Source organism: Bombina bombina, chromosome 1 (assembly GCF_027579735.1).
Source record: "Bombina bombina isolate aBomBom1 chromosome 1, aBomBom1.pri, whole genome shotgun sequence".
NCBI lineage: Eukaryota > Metazoa > Chordata > Amphibia > Anura > Bombinatoridae > Bombina > Bombina bombina.
In genome coordinates this window covers 667,873,693-667,886,746 of record NC_069499.1, presented here as the reverse complement: position 1 = coordinate 667,886,746, position 13,054 = coordinate 667,873,693, and the positions used below count along the sequence as shown (strand labels likewise).

The following is a 13,054-nucleotide window of genomic DNA, read 5'->3' as shown; positions in this document are numbered from 1 at the left end:
CTGGATGTATGTTTGGGAAAAAATATCATTACACATTATAATAATAAGCAGTGGGAACCTCCCACAATATTTTTTGTTTAAATATTCACACTATTCATTTAAAAAACATAGATTTACTACCTATATGTATAAACTAAATACATTTTGGACTCGGAGGTCTTGTATTGACAGTATTTAATTAATATATAACAAAAACCATAGTCAGGTTACAAAAATGAGTTTATAACTTTTTTATGGAAATATTGGGTTAGACTTTCCCCCATTTCTTTTTACATTTTAAGCTTAAACGTGTATATTTGAGCTGAAATTTTTTAACAATTGTACAGTAAATACGAATGCTTTCTTAATTGTTATATATTTGTGAAGCATACTTCTATTTATAACTATAAATATTTTTTCTATAGTGGGGCAAACAATTCTGCCAGATACACCAACAAATTTATCAGCCAGTGGTGACAACAGAGACCAGAATTTCACACAAGAAAATACTTCAGTAAAAAGCCCAAGTAAGATTCCTGTAAAAAGAAAATCAAGCATAGGGCTTTCTTGGCCCGAAACAGGATTGCAGCTGGATCAGTCAGACAACAATGCAAAGAAATCAGAAGCACCTGGACGCTCGGGTCTATCCTCGCCAGAAGCAGAATTTGATAAAGATCTTAGATCAGGTTCCAATTTCACAGTGCAATCTATGAAAGACAAATTGACTGAGCAAGATGCCATGCTAGATAAAGACCAGTTCATGTCACTGAAGAAATTTTGGGAGAAGGGGGCAGACAATTCAGCCAGTATGAAAGGCACTTACAACCAGGATGTAGTAGAGACAAAACATCCACAAGAGCCATCAACACGGCAGCAGCCAGTATTGAATTGTGCTAGTTCTATTCAATCCAACAAAAGTCAAAATGGAGAGGTTTCTCCTGAACTTCCATATAGACTAAGGCATGTCAGCCACAGAGCACCAGTCTTATCTTCCAGTGAAGATGAACAATTCTATGTTGCTCCACCAAGAAAAGGTTCATCCTCAATGATACCAAGATCTACATATGGAAAGAGTAAAGGTTCATCCATTTCTAAAAGTGTTTCTGTGTCTGAAAACAATGGTACCACATCACATAGTGAGGAAAGCAGTGGCACTAGTAGAGCTTCAAGAAAGTCAAAGTTACCCATCAGAGCTCCTTCAGTGCATCAGGAGAAGAAAGTTGATTCTCCCTCCTCTCCTCAAGATGAAAAGTTTGAAACTGTCCCTGAGTCGGAAATGTTAGGTTTTGTGGAAGAACACATTATACCAGAATCTAAACCACAAGTTAGCGAGTCCCTGTTCAGTAGAGTCCAAATATTAATTGATACAGTTACTTCTGATGAAGAACAATGCAAGAAAATCATTGAACACACTGACCGAAAAGGGGGAGATATGACAGAAAATACAGCTACTGAAACTGAGAATGGTATTGGTCTTGTTCTTTCTAATTATGTATTTTGATCACTTTTTCTTTTGAATTAGATAATCAGTACATAATAGTCATATATATTACCAAAACATTAAGGGAATATCTGTGCCACACGTAAATTATTAAGAACTTTAAGCCATAATGTTATAATAGCCCTAAGCCTCACTATATTTATTTAAGATAATGCTTTCTTCTTGAGTCCGCTGCCCTCTGTGTTAATATTAGTATTTTCAATAGTATTTCCTTGTAACCACTTAGAAGCTCTATTTGATTCCATTTTCATAATATGAAATATGCATCAATTGTGTAAGTTCCTAAATCTGTTGTCTCATTTCTATCTGTTGTTTTTATCCAGGTGGATTTGATTTGAATCAAATTTATTTAAGTCAGTAAGACTCAATTTAAATAGTGGTATTTTAATATAAAAACAAATTCTTGCTGTTTTTTTATACAATTATAAATACGGATACATAATTATGAAAATGTTGTGAGATTAATAATTTCCAGTCTATTATGTTAATCATTCATATTTGGGCAACTTTTCTACTGCACTTCACTGAAAGGAGAAAAATAATCATCATCTTAGTAATAGCAATTTCAATGGTTTTATTTAACTGAAACAATAACATGATATGTTTCACTTAGCTCCTTGTGCAGATCTATTTAGTTGAAATAATTTTTTATTGCGGAACACACAAAAAAAAGGACTTTGTACATCACATATTCATCATCAAAAGGAGACCCCCCTCTCTCCCCTCCATGACGAGGGGCTTAAAAGAAAAAGGGGGAACCCCCCAACTGTACCTTTATAATTTCTTAGTTTAGTCCAGAAAGATCTGCTAATCAGTGTGTCCGAATACCTAAATGGAGGTTTCTCGAAAGAGAGGCGAATACAGCGTCCAGAGGAAAAACTTTGTAGGATCTTTTTCCTTTGATATCCCCTCTCTCTCCATGTTTCTCAAACATATCATCTAAACCTCTCTTTTTTCCCACCTAAAAATTATAACATTAAACATCAAACAATATAACAAAAAAAACAAACAAAAACTGAATAACTTGCCTGTTTCCTTAATCTTCTTACTGTAGATCCGGGAAAGTAGCCCCCAGTCTCAGTGTCAAACGCGAGTCTTTATGTTCAGTCAGTGTCTCATGTTCCCGTGCCCTCCTTATTGAATGTCTATGGTATGTGGTATCCAAGTACATTTTTCCTATAGCCGAAATTTATTAAAATCCCTTCAATATCCAGCAGTTCCATACTCTTAAAAATTGTTCATGGTTATCCTGTATAAAAGATGCTGATTTAGACATCTTGTAAGTAGTTTTGATCTTTACCATTACCTCCCCCCATGTGGGTGCCCCTGTCTTCCAATATTTAGCCACACATATCCTAGTAGCAGTGCATAGGGTGCGAATGAAAGTGATTGTATGTGTTCGTTTAGTAGTGCTTGAGACGCTGTCAGTGTGATATTTTCAGATAATACTTCACTCAATAGGTTAGATAGGTCAGTCCATACCTGTTTTATTTGCGGGCAATCCCACCACATGTGCATATATGTCCCCGTCTCTGCGCACCCTCTGTAACAATTTTTACTACCATTTGGAGTGTAATGTGATGTGACTATCGGAGTGAGATACAACCTAAAGGTGTATTTAATGCAATTTTCTTTAAACTCAGCACTTATTAGTCCCTTCCCGGCTGCTTGAAAGACTACCTCACATTCTTCTTTTGTCTGTCTTATTTGTGTCTAGTTCCCATTTCTCCATTAGGGAAGTTATAGAAGTAGTCCTGGCCTTCTGTATCACTATATATATGTGAGAAATTAGCTTTTTGTTTCTGACATTGGAGCTAGAGTAACTCTCCAGTATCGTCAAACTTTGACTAGGGTTTCGGGGTATAGCCTTTGTGATAGCTGATGCTATTTGTAAATATAAAAACCAGTGTAATTTTTCTGGTTTTAGTTTCTCTTGTATCTGCTGATATGTAGCAATCTTACCTTTGTGTAGAAAATCAGCTACCCTATAAAGCCCTTTATTTTCCCACTTTCCTAGTTGTGAATGAAAGTCTGAGCCTATAATTGTCCTAACTGGTCTCATCAATGAGTCTGCTGGAAGCAATTGTAGAGACGTAGATAATGAGCTCCACAGAGACATCATCTCTTCTGTGAGTCTCGAGGTCTGCTTGTCCCTAGATGTTTGCCCCGAATGCTCCCACAGGATATCATCCGGATGTTTACAGCCCGACATCAGGGTTTCCACACGTATCCACACCAAATCATTTGTTTTTTTACCTAATAAAGTAGTCTGTGCTAATCTCGCCGCTTGGTAATAGTTCAGTAAGTTTGGAACCCCCAACCCCCCCAAGCTGTCTGTGTTGTAATAGTATGTGGGAAGGAATTCTAGCTTTTTTGTTGCCCCTTAGAAAACCTACCAAGTCAGTCTGTAGTTTGTTAAGTTCCAATAAGGGGATTTTAACTGGTAGGGCCCGGAAAAGATACAGTAATCTTGGGAGAATGTTCAGTTTAATGGCCGATAGGCGTCCGTACCAAGAGAACCCGCCCCTCCTCCAGGTGTTTATCTCCTTCCTAATTGCCTTATATAAAGGGACATAATTCAGTTTATATAGTTCTGTGACATCACTTGAGATTCTGACTCCTAAATATTTGATCGCCTCTTTAGCCCATGCAAATGTGAAATTGGCTTCAATTACCTTTTTGGTGTGGCTTGGGAGGGCAATCGGTAGTGCCTCACACTTTTCTAAGTTGATCTTATATCCTGAGATAATAGAGTAGTGTTGTAGTATTTGATATGTGTGGCAGGGATATCTTCGGTTTGGTTAAGGTTAGGAGGACATCGTCCGCAAATAAGGAAATTTTGAATTCATTCCCCTCCATCATGACTCCATGAACTTCTGGGGACGAACGGATCTTAGCCACTAAGGGTTCTATGCACAGCGCAAATAGGAGTGGTGAAAGGGGGCAGCCTTGTCTTGTCCCGTTCCGTATTTCTATGAGCTTTGACTGATAACCTGCCGCTCTAATATGGGCTGTGGGATGGGATTAGATGCTCCTAATAGCTTGTACGAAGGGTCCCCTAAATCCCAACCTATCTAAAACTTCCATCATAAACTCCCAGTCTATTCTGTCGAACGCCTTCTCCGCATCCAGAGATAGGACCAGAGAAGGCGTTTGCGTCTTATTAAGGTAGTCAACCAGGGAGATCATACGTCTAGTGTTATCTGGTGCTTCTCTCTCTAAAATAAACCCCAACTGGTCTTGGTGAACCAAGTCAGGAAGGTACATCTTGAGTCTGTTTGCTAAAATTTTAGTAAAAATCTTTGTCTTGATTAATTAGGGAAATAGGTCTATAACTTTGACATAATTTAGGGTTCCTTCCCGGCTTTGGTATCACCACTATCTTAGCCTGCAATATTTCTTTTGGGATTTGCCTACCTTGCAAGATGTCGTTACAAAATTTCTCTACATGTGGAACTAGAATGGATTTAAAAAGTTGATAATACTCTCCTGGAAACCCATCTGGGCCAGCAGCTTTTCCTGGTTTAAGTTCCTTAATGGCAATGAGTACCTCCCTGGTCGACACCCCCCTGTTTAATTCATCATTGGTCGCTTTGTCTATGGGCTTAAGGTTAGCGTCCTCTAAAAATTTATATAGCAATTGTCTAGTCTGGTCGTCATGTGCGGTTTTCTCTCCATCATAGAGATGAGCATAGTAAAGGGCAAAGCTATCAGCTATCTGCTGGGGATTCGAAGTGTAAGTTCCGTCTGTTTTCTGTAGATACGGTATCGCAAAAGATTTAGTCTTTTCTCTAAGTTTGTGTGCTAAGTACTTATCTGGTTTATTGGAATATAAAAAATATTGTGATTTCAACCTATGGGCTGCTCTAATAGACACTTTATTCATAATTGTTGCTAGTTCTGATCTCTTAGATAGCAATTCTTGAAAGGTTGTTGCCGCTAGGTTTTGTTGGTGTAGTTTAGTAAGGGTGTCTATCTGTGCCTGTAAAGAGTCAATTTGGCTTCTATTAGCCCTAGTTAAAGCAGCCTTTTCTTTAATGAGTAATCCCCTAATAAAGGGCTTGTGTGCTGCCCAGGCGTTGATCGGGTTAGTAGTACTCTGCTAATGCACGGGATATAGAACTGTGTGCTGTTGGGTTTTGTAGTACAAAAGAGTCATAATTCCAAGAACGTGTTGCACTGGTGTGGAATGTTTCTTTAATATCTACTTGGACTATAGAGTGGTCTGACCATGCACAAGCATGGATCTTGGAGGCCATTAAATCTGGGATCCATATTTGGCTCAGGTAAACATAATCCAGTTTGGAATAGATTTTATGGGCGTGAGAGTAATACGTATAATCTGTAGTTTTACCGTATAAAGTGTCCCAAGAGTCTGTTTCTGAGTTAGTTTGTTACTGACTGTGTCTATATGCGCATACATTGATATATTAAAATCCCCTCCTATCAATATCCTAGCCTGTGACCACTGAGTTAGCAAATATGAAATGTGGGAGAAGAAAGAAGTCTGTGTCTCATTGGGTGCATAAATATTGCATAAAACTATTTGTTTGTCTCGAAGTCTCCCTCTTATTATCAAAAACCTTCCTTCTGGATCCCTGGTTGTCTCTTCTACCACAAATCCCAGTGAATGGTGAAGTAAAATTTACACTCCCCTCTTCTTTTTATCTGTTGTTGAGTGATAATGCTGGGTAAAACATCTCGACCAATACTTCGGCACTACCTCTTTGGTAAAGTGTGTTTCTTGTAAAAATATTATATTAGCCTTTAGTCTAGAATACTGGCCCATTGCTGTCCTGCGTTTAAGATCTGAGTTTAGGCTCCTTACATTATGTGTAATAAGCCTAATGTCACCTGTCATTACTTACAGTTTTAAGTCTGGGGCTCCTCCCCCGGATCCACCTTCTGTTTACTTGACATTGCAGATGTGTGCTTCCTTTCCTAGTTAATTCAGTTAAACAGTCAAAACAATATATTAAAACATAAACCAGAACAAATACATAGACATTTTCAATGATAAAGAACATTCCTCCTACAGTTAAGAACTAATTGTAGAAGAAAGAAAAAAAGAAATCCCATCCCCCTCCCCCGCACATAAAAAAAATATTTTGTGAATGCATTTTACCTTCACTGCTTGTGAGCCTTTTGTGAGTTAAGAAAAATTTAAGTTTTTTTTTTATCTTCAATAAACTGATAATTGGGTAGTTCCCATCAGTCTATTTCATAGGCATCTTGTAACTAAGTGATTTATAAAAGACATCTACCCTAACCACTCTGACCCCTCCCGAATCTTCCATGTCCCAACTTCTTTTAACTGTAGAACCAATGTACATACCAATTCGACCCAGCCTTTTGACCTGGGATGAAAATAGTAGAAAGAAGGATGTGGTTTCCCACCCTTCACATTTACCAAGTGCACAACATGTTTAACAAACCCTTCGGTTGTCTATATAGCAAAAATGTCATGTCTTGGCTTTCCTTTTCGTTAACCTGGTCCATCTTTGTCTTTGTGGCTGACCAGAGCCAGATGGTTTCTGTGATGTAGCCTCTATTAGTTTCATCTGTGGTAAATCTGGAACCTCCAACTGCAACCTATTGCAGATCGCTAGGATTTCTGTTGGTTCTTTCAGACTTAGGGATTTTCCGTTGTGGAAGATGTGTAGGTTGAAGGGGAATCCCCACCGATAGCTGATCTTATTCTTCCTCAGAAGTGTAGTAAGCGGTTTCAGATGGAATCTTCGTTGTAGCGTTTTGACACACAGGTCCTGATAGAATTGAATAACTGTCCCTTGAAATTTAAAAGTAGAGTTTTTCCTAGCTGCCGCTAAAATTGCTTCTTTTTTCCGGAAATCTTAAAAATTTTACAATTACATCTCTGGGTGCGGCATCTTCTTTCGGTTTGGCCCTCAGTGCTCTGTGAGCCCTTTCTAATTGAAATTTTTCGTTTTCAACTTCTCCAGTAATTGCCTGGAAAAGTTGGTGTAGATAGATGTGTAACTCATTCACAGGAACAGATTCCGGTATCCCTTTCAACCGCAGATTGCATCTGCGACTTCTATTTTCGAGGTCTTCTAACTTGTCCTGCATCTCATTCACCTCTTGCTGTTGTTCAGACAGGTGATATTTAAGTGTTGTTAAATCTTCTGTAGTGGCGATTTCAGATTCCTCTAGTGTATCCACTCTGGAACTTAATTCTGTGATGTAATGTTTTATTTCTGCAAGGCTGTTAGTGACAGTATTTTGGAAGGAATCAAATTTTTCCCAAAGTTTGTCAAAATTCTTGTTAATGTCCTGTTTAGATACTAGAGCTCGTAAGTCAGCTTTTGTAGCGGGTATAGAATCCTCTTCATTAATCTGTGAGTCTGTGTCAGAGTCGACATCTTCCTCTGTAATGTTACTGGTAATTTCTAGTGCTTTTTCCCATCTTACAGGTTTGAAAAACAAGGTAGCTGCTGGTGTTTTGGGCCCTTGAGATGGCTTATTTTGTTTCCTGGCCGACATAACAGCAGGGGTGTATCAACAAACAAGACAGCTTAATTAGTTCCTGGTCTACAGATATATATATATCTCTGATGTAAATGTATTGGCTTTTTTGCAGCTGGATGCATGTAAATTGGGTATATTTGGATCGGGGTTGTGTGTCACTGAATTGCTGCTATTTGTTTCCCCTATAGATTAACTGTTTCCTCTCATCCACAGCTATTACTAGGGTATAATGAGTCTTGGGGTCTTCACTATTCCATTTTCAGTGCATAGTAAAGTCTTTTATATATTCCCACATCCTAGTCAGGAAGAGCAAGTAGTTGTCTTAGTCAGGGAGAAGGTTTCTATTATGCATATAGTGAGATTAGTACAAGTTGCTTATAACAGTTCTGTTTTCAGTAAATAAACATCCCAGTTTGCCCATGAAACAACCATATCCTACTTTCTTTTGCTCTTTTCATATCAGCCATATGGCGTCCGGTTTATCCTGTGTCTGTAAGCAGTGTCCTAGAATAAATCATCTTCACCTATGTATGGCTGTCTAATGTAATTATCTTATGTTGTTCGCTATATGCTTGTTAGTAATAGGTTTCCATAGCAAACACAGAGTGTCCTTAAGCTTAAAATATTGTAAGCCTTTGTTGCTTTAATAAGCTGTGTTATCCCTTTTTAATACTTGAAAAGAGAGATCACTCCTTGCAATCCTCTTCTTATATGAGGGCTTATATATCTTTCAGCTAACGCTTATTTGTTTATATTTTTCCTTTCCCTCCTGATGCCCTTATTGTCGGTTTCTTCCTTCCCTTAATACATTATTTTATTCATGGTCAAATATATCCATTTTGTCTTACTTGGATGTCGGATTGTATCCTTATGTCCAGGATGTTGTATCCGTCTACCTCCGTTGCGGATCAGCCGATTTGTTCAGTGTTATCCTCTAGGTGCAGACAGTTACACTTCGTGGCCAAGATGGCGACCGGCTCCCTTCAGCTTCTGCCTTAAGCGCTATTAGTTTGTCTCCAGCGTGCTCAGTTTACGCCTCCATCCTCTTGTTGTGCACTCATCTCTCCTTCCCCTTTATTCTTGGAAATTATGGGAGCGATGTTTGCCTTGTTTAAACCCAAATTTGAGCAGTGTTTCACGGAGCTAAGTGATTACAGCTCCATCCTCGAACGGCTCCAAGCCCTGCCTCCTCCGTGCAGATCTATTTAAAGGGACATGAAACCCAATTTTTTTCCCTTCATGATTTAGATAGAGAATACAATGTTAAACATTGTAATTTACTTCTATTATCTAATTTGCTTAATTCTGTAGCTATCCTTTGTTGAAAAAAAATTGCAATGCACATGGGTGAGCAAATCACACAAGGCATTTATTTGCAGCTACCAATCAGCAGCTACTGAGCCTATTTAGATATGCTTTTCAGCAATGCATATAAAGAGACTATGAAGCAAATTAGATAATAGAAGTACATTTGAAAGTTGTTTAAAATGGCATGCTCTTTCTAAAGCATGAAAGAAAAAATGTTGGTTTTGTGTCCCTTTAGCTCCAATAATCTTCTATTCATTTAACTTCTCAAAGCTTAAAGTACCATTCAATATAGTAGAATTACATAATTAACAAGTGCATAATAAGCAGTAGATTTTTTTTCTGACAAAGTTATTCTTTTTCACTATTTGTCGGTCCCCTGTATCATGTGACAACCATCAGCCAATCAGACTAGTATACATATACCTAGTGAATTTGTTCACATGCTCAGTAGGCACTGGTGCATCAGAAAGCGTGTATATAAAAAGATAAATTAGATAATGGAAGTAAATTTGAAAGTCTCTTAAAACTGCTTGATCTATCTGAATCATGAGAGTTTAATTTTGCCTTTATTGTCCTTTTAAGGGGTTTATTCTGTGTACATAGATTTGCAGATTTACAATGGGACTAAGGTATTTTTCTCAACACTATATGTGGATTTTTTAAACATTTTTTTTGCTGTGAAGAAGTGGCATGTTATCGCTGCAGACACAAATTCATAGTTTTGAGAATCTATTGTCTAGAGAGAAAAATTGCCCAAAATAATGTTATAGAAACTTCCTGGAGAACATGATATTGTGAATGGATTAATGGAATGAATTTACTAAAAATATTAAACATTTCAGCTTCATTCTACATAATTAAAACATAACCCTTATTTCAGGATAAATAACATCTGGGCTATAATGTATCTTAAATAGAAAAAACTATATATAGCTAAACATTTTCTCAAAAAGTATTTTATTAAAGAAATCAGATTTAAATGAAAAAAAATGATTTAAATACAATGATCAGATTTAAAAAAAATCTGAGTTGCATTAAAAAACAAAACTATCTTTGTAATTCTTTTTAAAATGAAATTATTTTTATCCACACTGATTAGTATTATAATAGACCATCTGTCATTTGAATTATGATTATTATTATTGGTTATTTGTATAGCGCCAACAGATTCCGCAGCGCTATAAACATAGACGGTATACAAGGTAACATTTATAGGGATCAAATGGGTAGAGGGCCCTGCCGAGAGTCACACTGTTGTAGTTTGCTCTTATGAAGAGGATCTGCAAACAGTTGGGCTCTGCTAAGGGGGTTCAGGGGATAGCAATGGAGGAGAGGAACTGGTATAAAGAAAGGTTAGTGTAGGTTGTATGCATCCCTGAACAGTAGAGTCTCTAGGGAGTGCTTGAAGCTTTTAAAACTAGGGGAGAGTCTGGAGCCAGTCTGGAGAAGTCCTGTAAACGGGAATGTGAGGAGGTAACAAGCAGAGCGAATGGGACAGGAGGGAGAGTATCTGGAGACAAGGTCTGAGATGTAGGCAAGAGGAATCAAAAACATTTTTAAAAAACAACCTCTATACCCTGTACTGTTTTCAACCTGTAATACAGTAAAAGCTAAACTTATTTCTGTGCTTTGTATCATTTCACAGACTTGGGAGCCAGTGAAAATTCAGAAACCATTAACACCTCACAGATCACTAGCCTTAGCAATGCAAGAAGCATGGTGAATATCTATACCACCACTGAGAGTAAGTTTTATGTTAATTAGTAAATAAAACAAGCATATAATCATTCTCCTATATTTCCTCTAAACACTTGTTTCTTATAATGTGTATTTGGTCCAATTCTTTTATAAATGGTATTCAATTCAACTTTACATTTTTAGGCTTTGGTTTCATAAAGACGTATTTTCAATGTCTTCTGGAATTATTATTCCAACAAATAAGTTGTTACTAGGTACAGAGATAGCTCTTTGTATACCACAGAACTTAGCACACACAATAAAAATGGTTGCAGCTTCTATTACTTACAAGAAGCCATTTAGTTTTCTGTTCTGTAGGCTCTGACTAAATACCTGGGGCTGAAAATTAATCTAAGGAACCCCTAGGCAGAATTTTTTTTAAGGCACACTGAGACAAAATGCGTTAGATGTAATTTACTCTGACTACTTTAATATGTTTCCATTTTTTACTAATCCAATAAAGGGCCAGTTTACAAGTTGAGTGCAAAATATTGCTTCCTCAAAAGCAATATTTGCACTCCACTTAGTAATAGCAGTGTATGCAAATGTGCGCTGGTATTACAAGTCAGGTGCAATGCGAACGCAACCTCGCATTGCAGGGGAGCATTGTGCTCATGAGAGTCCGCTTCCATAGGCTCCAATGGGAGCCTCGTTCTCATACCGTGAGACTCAGCATGAAAACTAGTGCAGCAAAGGGGGTAAGTTGCACAGTGATGGGCAGCAAATATATATATATATATATATATATATAAATATTTACATATATACTAATATATATTTACATATATACTAGCCAAAATGTGTAAGGCCAGGTATGTTCAGGTATGTTCCCCTCTCCCTCATCCCCTCTCCCGATCCCCTCTCCCTCCTCCCCCCTCCCTGCCGCTGTGATGTAAGGCCAGGTATGTTATCCTCTCCCTCAGCCCCCCTTCCTCCTCCCCCCCTGCTGCTATGATGTAAGGCTAGGTATGTTCCCCTCTCCCTCAACCCCCCTCCTGATTCTCTCATCCCCCCCTCCCTGTCGCTGTGATGTGAAGCCAGATATGTTCCCTAATCCCTCCTCCCCCCTCCCTGCCGCTGTGATGTAAGGCCAGGTATTTTCCCCTCTCCCTCATCCCTTTTCCTTCCTCCCCCCTCCCTGCTGCTGTGATGTAAGGCCAGGTATGTTCCCCTCTCCCTCATCCCTCGTTCATGCTGCTGTGATGTAAGGCCAGGTATGTTCCCCTCCCTGTCGCTGTTATGTAAGGCCAGGTATGTTCCCCTCTCCCTCATCCCTCCTCCCCCTCCCTGCCGCTGTGATGTAAGGCCAGGTATGTTCCCCTCTCCCTCATCCCTCCTCCCCCTCCCTGACGCTGTGATGTAAAGCCAGGTATGTTCCTTTCTCCCTCATCCCTCCTCCCCCTCCCTGACGCTGTGATGTAAGGCCAGGTATGTTCCCCTCTCCCTCATCCCTCCTCCCCCTCCCTGACGCTGTGATGTAAGGCCAGGTATGTTCCCCTCTCCCTCATCCCTCCCTGACGCTGTGATGTAAGGCCAGGTATGTTCCCCTCCCTGCCGCTGTTATGTAAGGCCAGGTATGTTCCCCTCAGCCCCCTCCCTCATCCCTCCTCCCTACCCCTGTGATTTATGGCCAGATATGTTCCCCTCTCCCTCCTCCCCCTCCCTGCCGCTGTGTAAGGCCTTTCTCGCACACGCACATGCGAGCTACCACTGAGCCTTAAGGCCTCGCGGCCGACACTGATCACTGGATACTGATTTGATTCCTAAGGCCAGGTATGATTGCCTCACGCAGTCTCTACTGCGCATAAATGCATCGGACAAACATACCTGGCCTTTTATAATATAGGATTTGTGTTAATATGTGTATATAAACATATTAACACATAAATATATATGTATATAAGCATATACATATATATTTACAGGGAACACAGATTCCCCATAGACTGCAATGTAAAGGCACTTTTTAGTGCCGTTTTTTTTTTTCTCTAACACCCCACATCCGCCAACTTTCAGCCCTCATAACTGCTTCAATTTTTATTT

General features: G+C 38.9%; 1 protein-coding gene across 4 annotated transcripts in view; it reads left to right on the top strand.

Moving 5' to 3' along the window:
• The window catches only part of LOC128645842 (synaptotagmin-like protein 2), a 258,116-nt gene that overhangs the window by 157,608 nt on the left and 87,454 nt on the right, over window positions 1-13,054 (top strand). For all 4 annotated transcript variants that reach the window (XM_053699133.1, XM_053699132.1, XM_053699131.1 and 1 more), the window contains 2 exons: window positions 405-1,445; window positions 10,920-11,018. In XM_053699133.1, coding sequence (XP_053555108.1) covers window positions 405-1,445; window positions 10,920-11,018 — 1,140 coding nt within the window. The remainder of the gene's footprint in view (window positions 1-404; window positions 1,446-10,919; window positions 11,019-13,054) is intronic.